The sequence below is a fragment of the Lissotriton vulgaris genome, chromosome 7 (assembly GCF_964263255.1).
Source record: "Lissotriton vulgaris chromosome 7, aLisVul1.2, whole genome shotgun sequence".
NCBI classification, from domain to species: domain Eukaryota; kingdom Metazoa; phylum Chordata; class Amphibia; order Caudata; family Salamandridae; genus Lissotriton; species Lissotriton vulgaris.
In genome coordinates, this window is record NC_141695.1 from 1,693,793,538 (window position 1) to 1,693,808,519 (window position 14,982).

At 50.7% G+C, this 14,982-nt stretch overlaps 1 protein-coding gene across 4 annotated transcripts in view; it reads right to left on the reverse strand.

Annotated features, from left to right (window-relative positions):
* Positions 1 to 14,982, reverse strand: part of ARFGAP1 (ARF GTPase activating protein 1) — a 210,944-nt gene that overhangs the window by 114,996 nt on the left and 80,966 nt on the right. For all 4 annotated transcript variants that reach the window (XM_086932821.1, XM_086932820.1, XM_086932822.1 and 1 more), the window contains one exon: positions 3,589 to 3,652. In XM_086932821.1, the coding sequence (XP_086788947.1) occupies positions 3,589 to 3,648 (60 nt within the window). In that variant the 5' untranslated portion in view covers positions 3,649 to 3,652. The remainder of the gene's footprint in view (positions 1 to 3,588; positions 3,653 to 14,982) is intronic.

Below are 14,982 nucleotides of genomic sequence, written 5' to 3' on the forward strand. Positions count from 1 at the left end.
ACCAGACACATAATAGTAATTCGGACACTTCACTAGCGACACAGTGGGCTGCATTGAAGGCGGTTCTTAGGGGGAATTTATCTCCATCTCCTCGGCAGAAAACTGGGAGCGGCAGCGGAAGAGGGAGGAGCTGACTACCCAGGTCCGGGAGCTCGAACAGGTCCACCGCCGCACTGGCGCTCCAAGGGTTTGGAGGCAGTTGAAGGCTGCTAGGAAGCTCCTGTCGGCGCTGGACATGGATAGGGCGGAATACGCAGCGTTACGTCTGAAGCATGCCTTTTATACAGGTGGCGATAGGTGCGGCAAGCTCCTGGCGCATAGACTCCGAGTCGCGCAACAGCGTAACGTGGTGAAGGAACTCTTGGGTGCGGATGGGGTGGCCGTTTCTGGGGATGCGGAAGTGGCGGAAACCTTCTGCAGTTTCTACGAGGCGCTGTACACCGGGGAGCCCTCCTTGCCGCGGGAAGCCACGGAATATCTAGAGTCTGTGCCCCTCCCGGCGCTGGACCCCGCTCAGGCGGAATATCTGGAGCGCGATATTCACGTTGAGGAGGTAATTTCCGCTATAGCCAGACTGAAGCACGGGAAAGCCCCGGGCCCGGACGGTTACACGTCCCTGTTTTACAAGACCTTTTGCCCGGTCGTGGCCCCTATCCTCGCTCGGCTGTTTAACTCCTTCTCCGACCCGGGAGCCATCCCGCCGGATCTCCTACGTGCGACGGTTTCGGTGATCCCGAAGCCTGGGAAGGATCGGGCCTTATGTGGCTCGTATAGGCCCATCTCGCTCTTGAACGTCGACCTCAAGCTGTATACGGGGATTCTGGCGTCCAGGCTGGCCCTGCATCTTCCCGGTCTGGTTGAGGCAGACCAGGCTGGCTTTGTACCCGGCAGGCAAACTGTCGACAACACTAAGAGGGTGACGCACATTTTGGAGAAGGCTTCGCGGATCCCGGGTGAGCGGATGCTGCTGGCAGTGGACGCGGAGAAGGCCTTCGACAGGGTTCATTGGCCGTACCTCGAGCTGGTGCTCAGGAAACTGGGTATCGGTGATAAGTTCTGCTCGATGGTTTTCAACTGCTATAGGAACCCTTCAGCATTGGTGCGGGTCAATGGGTGCAGCTCCCGCAGTTTTGCTATCGAGCGCGGCACGAGGCAGGGGTGCCCCCTTTCCCCACTCCTCTTTGCTCTCTACATGGAGCCGTTCGCCCAAAGGATCCGACACAACCCGGATGCCATTGGGATCAAGATGGGACGGTACGTCCACACGGTCAGCCTCTATGCGGACGATGTCCTGCTAACCTTGGACGACCCCAGGAGGTCCCTGCCCGCCTGCATCCATGAGTTGGATGCCTTCTCGCGTGTGGCCGGCTTCAAAATGAATATGAGCAAATCTGTGGCTTTGGACGGGTCCTTGGCTGCAGACACTAGGCGGGACCTTCAGCGGCTCTTCCCCATGCAGTGGTGGTCGTCCCTGGTACCGTACTTGGGGATTCTGCTGGCGCCAACGTTGCCGGCGATGGTGACGGCTAATTACGCTTCTCTTAGTAAGAAGATCAGGGAGGAGCTTGGCCGCTGGAGTAAGGGCCTGCTATCCTGGCTTGGCAGGATCGCAGCGGTCAAGATGACGGTGCTGCCCCAGATCCTATATCTTTTCCGGGCCTTACCTCTCCAGCCTCCAGTGGGTTGGATCAGACAAACGCAGGCTGACATCTCACGCTTTGTCTGGCAAGGTCGCAAGCCCCGGATGAAGAGGGTTCTCTCCACACTTGCCCCGGAAGCGGGGGGCCTGGGCATTCCGGACCTCCGTAAATACTTTCAGGCGGCACAGCTACGATACCTTGTGGAGTGGAGCAGGTGGGAATCCGATAAGCACTGGCTTTTCCAGGATCAAGCGGTTGCAGGGCGTGCCCTCCAGGAAGTCCCATTCTTGCGCCGCGCTCACCGTCCCCCCAACCTTTATGCTTCCTTCGTTACGAGGGTTCCCTTGAGGGTGTGGGACGCGGTTTGAGAGGTCCGGGACCTCACCACGTTCCCTTCACCGTTCACGCCCATTGTGGATAATCCAGACTTCTCCCCGGGGATGGAGCCGGGCGCTTTCTCCCATTGGAGGACGGCGGGCTGTCGAGCGCTCTTTCAGATCTATGGGCCTGAGGGAGTGGTTCCCTTTCAGCAGCTTCAGCAGGAGTTCGGCTTGACGGAGTTGGACAGACTGCGATACATGCAGGTCCGACACTGGGCGCTCCAACCCCAGGTGCGGGACACCGCTGACCGTCAGATAACACCGTACGAGCGGTGGCTGGTGACCCGTGCTTCGGATGCTAAATTGATTACTGATCTTTATAAGCTCTTACAGCCTCCTCCGTTTCACTATTATCACCCGGGTAGGGAGCGATGGCACAGGGAACTGGGCAGGACACTTAGCCACAAAGAGTGGGACCAGATTGCACACCGGGCGAGACACTCTGCCTACCACACGGGCCTCACCCAAACATTCACCAAGGTGTCCACGTACTGGTACTACACCCCAGAGAGACTGCACGAGATGAATAGGCACATTGATGAGGGGTGTTGGAGAGGTTGTGGGCAGGTGGGGACCCTTTCGCATATTCTTTGGGATTGTCCCTTGTTGGCCGCTTATTGGAAGGAAGTTCTTGATGAGGTGGACACGCATTTTGAAATTGAGTTACCGCGCTTTCCGGCGTATATATTGCTGGGCCTTCCTAATGGCCTAATGTATCCGTTGAAGTCCCGTAGGGGCAGGCAAATGGCGATCGCGCTGGGCTCAGCGGTTCAGAACATTCTTATCCACTGGCGCACTACCACAATCCCCTCCATCACGGGTTGGCTACACAGGCTCTGGCACGTGCTGGGAATGGAAAAACGGTCGCTCATGGTGGCGGGGGAGATAGACCAGTTTGATGAGCTGTGGCAACCCTTCCGTGCGCTGTTAACTACCGAATTTAGGGAACTCACCTGTCCAAGATACCTCAGGCTTCTGAGGCTGACACCGCCGGTGATTCCGGCAGACTAGGAGGGGCTGGTTTTGGAGGGGGGGGGGATGCGGCTGGGGGGCAGGTAGTGTTGTTGGTGGAACATCGGACGGGGGTGTTGGGGGGAGTTGGGGAGTTTTTGGGGAGGGGGATCTAGGGGTTGGTGGGCTGGGCTTCTTTGTATCATTTGTATCACTTTCTTTGCTTAGATTTGGGGTGTCGCATATGCTCAGAACGGAGATATAGCATGTATTTCGCCTTTCATTTGCTGCGGTTTCCTTTTTTCCAGCGGACTATTCCACGATCGCACTCATAATGCCATTCTTATTTCCTTGCTTTATTGTATGTGACCCTAACCTCCTACCCCCCCTCCCCGTGTTCTTTTGTCTTAATAAAATGCTTTAAACCTAAAATACATGGTTGACACGACCACATAATTCTAGCAGATTTGCCCAAACGTATACGCCGTGTACCACGATGTTCAACAAGTATGTCCCTGGCCTGTTTAAATCAATTATTTCAAAAGCTAAACGGTAAGCATGCAGTACCCTTTTTACAAGTGTTTACCAGTTTCATCATTTACATTGAACCAACTTACATTGTTTTCGTCTTGTACTCTAACTTCTTTCAGTACTTTCCTTGTTCGTGGACTTGCCATTTTGCTAGAAAATAAAAGAATATTTGCATTTAGAAAAAGTAGATAAAACGGTTGAAACAAATGTAGCTATATCCACAATCATAGTAAATACTTTAAGTCCGAAATGCAGTGTTTTAAGATCTCATCACACTATCATAGCTATGTAGCATTAAATACAAGAACCCCTCAAAAAAGTTCTCAGCACGTTTGCGCATGAGACATCGTACATAAATATCCCTGGAATCGATTTCTAAGAACACACTTAAAATTGTACCCGGGGCCACCTCAAAAACTCATACCATTTAACAGAGTATCCCAAAAACCTACAACATGATCAGCCCATTAGAACGTGAGGTGCTTAGACAAATCTCAGTAATTGAGTGAGTCAGTTAGGCAGCTCAGGAAAGGAAAGGAAGAAAAAGCATTTGCAATGCAATAGGTCTCGCAGCATTCAAGTTTGAGTTATTGGCATTGTATATGACAATGTGTTGCATTAATTTTTTTTACAAACTCTGTATTGGCGCATATAAAACAACTTGCTTTCTCCTCCTTCTCCAAGCACCTGAGATGAGGAATGGACTGTCAGCCGACTGATGTAATAGGTAATTGCATTCTAACTGTAGCTTGATGTCATTCCTATCCTCGCCAACCAAGAGATTACCCTCTAAGTGCTTCACCGTCACCGGGAAAGCATTGTTTTATGGATAACCTCCTGAAAATGGAATATATAACTCTTTTTATTGAAGGCAGATTGCTTTTTAAACATTTATTACAGTTTTAATACAAACGGGTCTTAAATTAGTTTTTTTTTCATTATGGGAAGAACAATTTTGTACGTAAAGAACACCAGCTCGTGGGGAAGATCATAGTCTACAAATTTAATTATCTCCGGGCTGGACCTCATACAATCATTTTTCCCTCCCGCCTTTTTGTCCGTCTAGGGACAGCAGTTTTCTGGCACTAATATTCATAACTTGAATATTGCTTTTTTCGTGCAAGAAAGAGGTCAATCTTACATCCTCTGGGGATATTAATGATATAGGGAACAAAGCATTGTACAAATTAAATCAAGCCTCAGCTGAATCCCAGGCTGAGATTTCAATTATAGCATAATATATTTTTTTTCTGCCATGCATGTAATGCATTTCATTCGTGCCCTGAGTGACATTACAGTGTTCACATTTCACCGATGTAAAAAGCAAATAGAATTTGCTGATGGGACTCTGAAAATTCAAGCTATGCAGTCATCGAGCCAATGACGACGGTGATAAAACTAGATATAAAAGCCCCTTGTTCCCTAATGTGCGCCTCAAATACCTTTTAAAATAAAGTACATATTTGATTATTGGCCAGTTACTATTTGTTCTCATAATATATATCTTTGAGGTTTTCAAAAGCCTCGGTCCCAACAATAGCGTATACATTTTGTCATGAGAGGACATGTAAACAAAACGTTAGCGAAATCGAAACTTTCCGTGGGGCGGGACTTCCGGCTTCGGAAGCCCGCGCACGCGCCCACGGAGAGAAGCCGCGCGCACGGAGAGAAGCAGTGCTGGTGACGCGGGGCTCCCATGCCCTAGAGAGAGCCCCGCGGTGGCGGCTGAAGTCCGGAGTGGCGATAAGTGGGCGGGCGCTCGGTGCACGTGTGTGTGTGTGTGTGACGGCGGGGTTGGGTTCTCTGTATGTGTGGGTGCATGCGTGCGTGCGTGCATGGGCGCTCGTGTGTGTGTGTGTGTGTGTGTGTGTGTGTGTGTGTCTCTGTTTATGCGCATGCGTGTGTGGTGTTGGTGCTTCCCAGGAGACAGCAGCTGAGCGCGTTCCCGAGCGTGTGGCCCGCTGAAATCGACTCCTTCAAGAGGCAATGCGCGCGGCAAGGTGCTGTCTCCTGGGAAGCAGACCCAGTGACAAAAGATCTCCTGGCGGACAAAGCGCTAACGCGCTGTTACGCCACGAGACCTAAAAAGAAACAAACTCAACAAATGAGTCTGAGGGAGTTTACTTCTGAGAAGAAACAATTCATTCAGAAAGCCACCATTGCTCCTTGATTTGTAGCAGGCAAAAGTCAATGCTGCGCCTTTAAAGGTAATACTTTTGTTTAAAACAGTTTTATTGAAACAGAAAAGAAAAGCACATAAAATAGCCACACTTTCAGTTGCGTAACATGCATCAATGCACTTACATAACATGTTGTCTGATCGAACAAGTTACTTACCTTTGTTAACTATATATCTATAAGAGACATATATTAGTTATAGATTCCTTACCTTAGAATTACCCACAGGCAGACTGGATCTGGAGAATTTTTTCTCAGCAGTTCCCCTGCGCGTCGGTAGCAGGCGTTGGACGACTCAGTGTTAGTCGCCATCGCCGGGGATGACATTGCGGTATCTACTTAGACACCGCCCCTGCGCGCTGACGTCAGTTCTTTTACACAACATTCCACGCCAGAAGCACAGAGCCATGCAAGACACTGACCACTGGTGCACTAAACTAGGGCCCTGAAAGGGAGTACCTTACTCTAGAAGTCAGTTCGCATAACAGGGATGATGAGTGGGACAGTAATTAATCTAATATGTGTCTCTTACAGATATTTAGTTACCGAAGGTAAGTAACTTGTTCATCTGAAAGAGACTATTAGTTATAGATTCCTTAACGTAGAATAGATACCCCAGCAATACCAACCCCGGAGGTGGGCCTGCAAACTAAGTTCACACCAGAAAGTCCTGGAGAACTGAACGGCCATAGAAGCCGTCTCTCCAGACTCGACTATCCAGGCAGTAATGTTTAGTGAACTGTGCAGTGATGCCCAAGTAACTGCCTGGCAGATGTCACTGAGGGGGGACTCAACGTCCCAAAGCAGTAGTGGCTGCCGTGACCCTGGTGGAATGAATGCGCAGTCCTACCGGAGGCTCCATTTTTGACAAGGAATAACAGATCTTAATGCAAAGGACGACCCTTCGAGAGATGGTCCATTTTTGCATGGCCCGACCTTTCTTGTTGACCACATAGCCAACAAAGAGTTGATCGTCCACCCAGAATTGTTTTGTGCAATCCAGATAAAATGATAACAGGTTTTGGATGCAGACGGTGGAGTAATTGCTTCTCCTTGGAATGATACAGGGGAAAGAAGGTATGCAAAGTTATGGTCTGTCCTATGTGGAAAGAGGTAACCACTTTGGGTAGAAAAGAAGTCCTAGTTCGAAAAGCAACCTTATCCGGATGGACAGCAAGGAAAGGAGATTATGAAGGTAGAGCCTGAAGCACACTCACCCTGCAACCTGAGGTGATGGCAACCAGAAAAGCAGTTTTTAAAGTCAAGTGTCTGAGAGGACAATTATGTGGGGGTTCAAAAGAAGAGCGCATAAGGCAAGTCAAGACCAGATCAAAGTCCCACTGGGGTATTACAATAGGAATAGGAGGAAAGATGTGAGTAATGCCCTTATGAGATCTATTTACAATAGGGGACTTGAAAAGAGAGGGCTGATCAGGAAATCGAAGAAAGGACTAAATGGCCAAAAGATAGCCTTTAAGGGTGCCCAAAGCAGAGCCCTGCTGGGCCAAAGTAAGGATGAACAGGTGAACCTCAGAAAGAGGGGCAGAAAGGAGATCCACAGCCTTTGCTGCGCACCATGCCACAAATTTGTTCCAAATGCACGCGTATACTGTCTTAGTAGAGGGACTCCTGGCTGCCAAGAAAACATTACAGACTTCGAAAGGAAGGTACGAAAGCTGTCAACTGTCGCTGCTCAATCTCCATGCAAGGAGGTGGAGGCTGGACAGGTTCGGATGGAGGACCATCCCCTGCTGCTGCAACAGAAGATCCTCCCGAATAGGCAGTCTGATCGCAGGATCTTTGGCAATGTTCAAGAGCTTGGAATTTCCAGACACTGTGCCCAGTCCGGTGCCACAAGAATGACTTGGCCCCGGTCACGCTTGACCTTCTTCAGCACTCTGGGCAGAAGTGGTATAGGCGGTAAGGCATATAGAAGACCGCAATATCATTTGCAATGATAAGTGTTGCTGAGCTAGTGCCGCCTTGGAAATTCCAACGCACAGAACTGCTGACATTGCGCGTTCTCTTCGGATGGCGAACAGATCCATCCTAGGCTCTCACCACTGCTGAAAGAGACCTTGCACCACCTCCGAGTGAAGACGTCATTTGTGATCCATCATGCACCGGTAGCTGAGTTTGTCCGCCCTTGCGTTCAGAGAACCTGCCAGGTGTTGAACCACCAGGGACATGCCCTGATGTCCCAGCCACTTCTAAAGGCGAAGAGCCTCTTGGCACAGGGTTCATGACCCCACCCGCCCTGTTTGTTGCAGTACCTCATGGCGGTGGTGTTGTCCGTGAACACCTGCACTATCTTTCCTCTGACAGAAGGAATGGCTTCAGTGCCAGACGACTCACCCGGAGCTCCAGAAGATTGATGTGGAGCCCGGACTCTGCCGGAGACCAGAGACCTCTGATCTCCACCTCTCCCATGTGGCTGCCCCATCCCAGGAATAATGCATTCGTCACCACTGTGAAATCTGGTTGGGGAAAGGAGAGGATCTGCCACTGCCCAATCCTGGTCTGTTAGCCACCACTGCAATTGGTGTGCAGTGCCCTCCGAGATCTGGATGCAATCTGATTCCCCTGATGCTGCGCCCACTGCAACTTCAGGTCCCACTGCAGTGCCCGCATATGCCACCTGGCATGATCCACCAGCAGGATGCAGGAGGCCATGAGGTCCAGCAGCCTTAGGGTCATTCTCATCGAAATCCAGGAAAGAGGCTGAAACATCTGTATCATAGCCCGAATATCCCAGACTCACTGCACGGGAGGATAAGCCTTAAACTGCGCTGTATCCAGAACTGCTCTGATGAAAAAGAGCTTCTGAAAGGCAATCAGGTGTGACTTTGGCACGTTGATAGTGGACCCCAGCAAGTGTAGGAGGTCTGCCAAAGTCTGGAGGGGCGAGACGACAGCCCAGGGCGAGCCCGCCTTCAACAGCCAGTCGTCAAGATAGGGGGAAGACTGGAACCCCTGGTCTGCGCAGATGAGCTGCAACCACAACCATCACTTTCGTGAACACCCGAGGTGCATTGGTAAGGCCAAAGGGGAGCACAGTAAATTGAAAATGCTCGTGTCCTACCGGTAACGCCTGTGGGCTGGCAGGACGGGGATGTGGAAGTAAGCGCCCTGCAAGTCCAGCACCACCATACAGTCTCCAGGGTCGAGGACAGACCAGACCTGAGCCACGGTTAACATCTTGAACTTCTCCTTCCAGAGGAAGCGGTTGACGTTCCCGAGGTCTAAGATAGGACACAGGCCTTTGTGCTTCTTGGGTACCAGGAAGCAGTGAGAGTAACAAACACGACCTACTTCTGGCACAGGGACTCGCTCAATAGCTCCCTTGGCCAAGAGAGCAGTAACTTCCTGACGGAGAAGGGCCAAGAGATCCTTCGACATGCGATGGAGTGTTGGTGGCATGGAGGGAGGGGTAGTCTCGAAGGGGAGGGAGTAGCCCCTTCAGACAATCTACAAAACCCACCTGTCCGACGTGATGTTGGGCCAGTAGGAAGGTTTGGAGGCTGCTGCAGAAGGGGCATTGGTGGACTGGCCGGTCCGCTGGCTCCCAGACCCACGGAGTTGGGTCCCACATCCCCGGCCGCGCAGAGGCTGGGTAGCTTGCGCAGTGGGGCACCCTATCTGTAGCCACGAAAGGGGCGAAAGGCAGACTGAACGGTGCTAGAAGTGGCAGCAATGCTCAAGGACCTGGCCGTAACTCTAGAGTCCTTATAGCGCTCGAGCGCAATGTCCGCCTTGTCGCCAAACATGCGACGGCCATTAAAGGACATGTCCAAAAGGGTCGATTGGCCATCCCCAAAGAAGCCAGTGGACCTCAGACAGGGGTATCGCCTCAAGGCTACGAATGTAGAAATCGTTCTACCCAGGAAGTTGGCGGTATCCAGCCGACTTCGAATGGCGAACTTAACTGCGTCTCTACCCTCTGCGACAGCAGGGGAGAGTATGACCCGGGCCTCCTCCACACACTGTGGCAGCACAGAGTGGGTGTAACTGCCCAACAGACATGCTGTATTCAATGACCACAGTCATAAGCTGGCGGAAGAAAAAATCTACTTTCCCAGATGGTCTAGCTTCTTGGATTCCGTATCTGGCGGAGCAGTAGGGAACGAGTCTTTGGATGTTGAGAGTTGGACCACTAAGCTCTCGGGGGTAGGGTGTTGGGAGAGGAAACTTGGGTCGCCCAGGGCCGTGAGGTGGTGTCGGGCAATCTTCCTATCCACAGGAGCCCTTGTGCTGGGCTGCGACTAAGTGCCAAGAAGAATGTCGTGAGGGCCTCCTTAAAGGGCAGCAGGGCCTTTGAAGAGGCCGCTGCCGGCTGAAGCACTTCAGTCAGGAGATTAGTCCAGACTGCCACAGTAGGAAGCTCAAGACCCAAGGTCTCAGTCACCCTAGGCAACACCACAGTGAAGGAGGCTCCCTCCTCCGTGGCCATGGTATGGGGAGAAAGCATACCAAGGTCTGGGGAGGTATCCAGACCACTGGCCTCAGCCAACTCCTCTCTCCAGTCCATCTCTTAAAGTTGGTCTGCCAGAGGATCAACAGACCCCTCCCAATCCTCCTCACCCTCCTCTGGCTGCTACTCAGGGCAATAAGGAACGCCAGGGTAGCACAGTGGTGTAAAAGTACCGGTCAAAGCCGGTCTGGCTTCCTGTCCCAGTCATAAGGAGGGTGGGGTGGACGCCGGCCTGGGGCGCACAGGTGGGGGAGGAGTCAGCAGAAAGATCGGTGCTGGGGAAGGTACTGTGAGGTCAGGCAGCACTGATCCGGATCCAGGTCTGGATCCTTGGGGGCCCTGAGGAGCAGAGGCCAGAGCTGCCGGCATCGAAGATGAGCAGGAGACGCACCAGCTTCCGTAAAAAAGGGGGGGGGGGGGAACGCGGAGCTGTTCCAGCAGGCTCCGAGGGCAGAACCGGGGAACGACGTCCCTCCGTATCCCGCGTCGCGTCTGTAGGAGAGTAGGATCTGCTTACAATGGTTACCCCCCACTGTTTGCTGGTGTTTCACTGTTTTTCATCTTTAGTTTGGCTAGGGGCCCTGCTATCCAGGACCCCAGCCTAGCTGCTCCCTCTCTAAATTGATTGCATGTACTTTAGGTACACCCCAGATTGGTTACTGGGTTACCCTTGTGAGTCCATAGTATATGTTACCTTAGGGAGCAAGGGCATAGGTACCCCAGAGACCTTACAGGAGTTGAAGCATGTATTATGCCACCCCTGGGAAGCCTTCCAAAATGGCACCACAGGTCTGCTACTGCAGCCTGGGTAAGGTGGTGCTTGCACCCCTTACTAAGATATAGGCTACCTATATCTACCTTTAATAACAGACACATATAAACCTACAAGTCACTCCTATGGCAGGCCTTAACAATCCTGAAGGCAGAGTGCTTGGTTTTGTGTGAGAGGGTGCCCAAGCATGAGCTGAGCCCCTCTGCAGCTTTCCGAGCCTATTCTCTGAGGCTGTTCTGTGATGCAGCCAGACCATATACTCTTAAGTGCATTATAACCTCGTGGTAAATGCTAACTTTGGAATGGCTGCATCAAAACAAGTCTGGTTTGGTGTCAGACACGTTGGAATCCTACCCCCTCCGCCAGGTCTGGCGGCGAGGGTAGAATTCCACCGTTCTAGAGGGAGAAGACATGTATACACGTACCTGACCAGTAATAGTTTAAAGGAGCTCCAGCATCACAAAATGGATGCTGCAGACACGACTCTGACCTGCTGCTGGACGAAACTCCTGCAGGGGAGGCCTGGACAATAGGTTTCCTGTCACAGGGAGGTGTAACCACCTCCCCAGACAAGCTTTAGTGTATTGGGGGTGGGTAGGTGCATTCAGTGGATGCTTTTCAGACAGTGCTGGGGGCACACCTGTGTTCCTGTGCATACCCCAGTTCAAACCGGTTGCAGGGGCACTCAGCCCCTGCTCTGGTGCGAAACTAGACAAAGGGTAAGGGGTGTAACCAGCCCCACCCCGGGTCCTTCCATAGGTGGGACCCTAAAGTAAGTCCATCCCCTAAACTTAGTATAAGTATAGGAACCCAGTCCTTAGGATTCTAGATTACCCTGGACGAAACTCTGCAACATATATCCTGGACCTTCGACATTCTATTTCGACTAGCAGACGGAGGAATCTCCCTTGTGGTCAAGGAAGGACTCCCCTCTTCAAACAGGCACCAAGGAAGCATCTTGCCGGTCTGCATTTCCGAGGCTCCCGCCAGATCCCGAAGAATTTGCAACACAGGACCCAGACTTCCAGACATCTCAGAGGCCGACACGAGATCACAGCAAAGCCGAGACCCGCAGCCATCATGCACAACGTGGAACGGGAACCCGCGTACACGTGCACATTTGTTGGTGCATCGACTTCCCGAGCTTTCCCAAAGTTGTGCATTGGGCTACTTGTAGTCCAAGCCCTGAGCACCATCGGCACCGAAGATTGTTGGCCTACACTCCACGAGTGTTCCGTGGGCCCGCTTCTAGCATTTCTGCTCGAGGCCCCTTCGCGATCCCTGGTCCGTCGACTGGTGGGTCCCCACAAATTTAACTTTTGTTTCTTGGGCCTCCCTGGTTGCTCCAGACGAGCCCTGTCTCCCCTCCAAAGGGAGAGTCCCTCAGACCTTGCTGGTCTGCTCCGAAGCCAATCTTTGCATTCTGCGTGGGTTGCTGTTGCCAAGGCTTGTTGGGTCCAATCCGGATACTGACACCGCAGCACTCGGCATCTGACGTGGGACAGCTCAAATCCAGCTCCTGGTTGTCGTTGACGACTCCTGGTTCTCGTGGATGAAGTCAAACATCACCTTCTGCACCTGAAATCACCAACATTGGTGGGCATCTGCTCATCGCCTTCCTGGTCACTGGCTAGTGACCCAGACTCTGTCCCCTCTGCTTTCAAGTTCTTCAGATCTCCGATCCACCCTTGGATCCATCCGGACACTTTCTACTTGGTCGCCTACAGCACTTTTCAGCAGCTCGCCATTGAAATAGACGACAAAACCCGACACGAAAAGACACCTATGCACCCGGCTTTCCTGGGTGAGGTAACTAGAGTACTTCGGTGCTCCCGTGGGTCTTGACTCTCGAACGGTCTAGTTCTAAAGGGGTTTGCTCCATGTCCACTCCTAAGTGTCCCTAATCTTTAAAAATCGAATCACAACTTTCTCCGTAGAAGTCAATGGTGATGTTTAGACACTGCACGCATCCTCCGTGGGTCTCCTGCGTCCCTACCTTGGGTGGTTCCTGGATGCCCCAGCGGTTCTACAGGCCCTAGGCCTTGTCTCTATGTTTATCATGGTTCTTATAGGACTTTCTTAGTATATGGTTTGTGACGCCCCTAGGGCTAATCATATATTATGCTAATTTATTGTGTGCTAATTACGTTTACTGTATGTACTTTTGCCTCTAGCCTCAAAGAGACTAGAGGGATGTGTTTAGATTAAATACATATATTTTATATAAATACCTGGTGTGGTTCTCCTTTCATTTTGTCATTCAAGAGATTATAGACTGGCAAAACAAGCTGCTTTACATTCCTTCAAAACTTAGCCTGAAGGCTGCTCTCACAACTACCACTAGGATAGCTTTCTATATAGGTTGTCTTTAAACCTACCATCAATAAGGGTTGTTTGGACTGGTGCAAGGTGCCCACTAGAATAGTGGACAGCATATGCCAGGCCAACTTCTCACAGCGTCAGCCGATGGACGGGGAGAAGGCGAAGAGCGATGATGTTCTTCGCCTTCTTCTGGAGCTTAGACTTACCCTAAGACGAAGACTTCGATGATGAATGGTGGTGGTGGTGGTGGTGGTGGCTCCGCGACCTTCCCCTCGAACGGCGCGGAGCCAACTACCAGAAAAGCTTTCGGAACCGCTCTCGCAAACACTTAGGATTCAAAGCCCAACAGTCTGAGCACGACTTTGGGTCGTAGTCATGCTCAGGAAACCAAAGGCACACGAGGTGCAGATCGGTGACCGACATCAGCTTGTGACAGGAGTCACAAGGCTTGAAACCGGGTCGACACCTGGTCATCCCTCATGCCTAAGGAGTCGAGTCGACTTCAAAACCGAGGTTGACAGAAGTCAAAAAAGGCTAGTCAAAAAGTGAACAAGAGTAACGCTCTCTCCGAATATGTGGTAGCTGATGCGGAAAAATAAAGAACGGATGTCAGCGCGCAGGGGCGGCGTCTAAATAGATACCGTGATGTCATCCCAGCGATCACAACGCCAAACGCCGAGTCGACCGAGACCACCTACCGACATGCAGGGGTACTGCTGAGAAAAAATTCTATGCTTCCAGTCTGACACCAGGGGGCAATTCTAAGGTAAGTCATCTAGAACTAATAGTCTCTTTCAGATAATTAAGATATGAACTGTTGAGAAAGACAAAAGTCAATCGGCCGACGCTGTGAAAAGTCAATAATGCAAATCATAAGAAGTGCATCATTACAGTCAAGATATGTGCATATGAACAAAGGATCATGTGATCAGTGCATTGAAATTTGCCATGTGAAACGAAAGACATAGAAAGATAAACTATTACGTGAGCAAACATCCAGTCACACCCCTCTCCTGTGGCATGTCTCCCTCTACCCCCAATGAGAAGTTAAGGAACAACGTAATGATAACTGAAGAAAGAACAAAAGAAACATATGCTAGAGCAGTGATACTCAAAGTACGGCCCGAGGTTGCTTGTGGCCTCTTCACCTTTACATGCAGCCCCCCACCCCAGTTTACTTGCTGAGCACCAATACACTGATTTTTCTTTGAAATAAGTGGCCAAGCGTTTATTTGCAGGGTACATTATCCACCCCACCAGTCTGTTCTACTGCTGAACCATCTCAAAATTTGTGCAATAATCTAGCGGCATTTTTTGAGCACAAAGTTAATGACCTCTTTTTAAATTTTTCAGCCCAAACCAACCTGGACTCTGTTAGTTCCAATGAGGATGTTACCCCTATTTCTACCACCTTTGAAAATTTCTGTTCAACATCTCTTAATCAAATAACAAACCTCATTACAATAACTAAATGAGGGTCACCGTTAGACCCATGTCCTCCTCAGATACTTAAGCCAGTTTCTAATTTAATAGCACCTGTGCTTACAGAAATTTGTAACAATATGTTTTCTTTGGGACACTACCCCTCAATCTGGAAGAAGGCCATAATTAAACCCCTTATAAAAAAAAACAACCTGGACCCGGCCGAGCCGAAAAGTTATCGACCAATTGCAGCGCTCCCCTTCCCTACTAAAATAATTGAAAAGATCATGAATAGCCAATTAACTAATTACATCG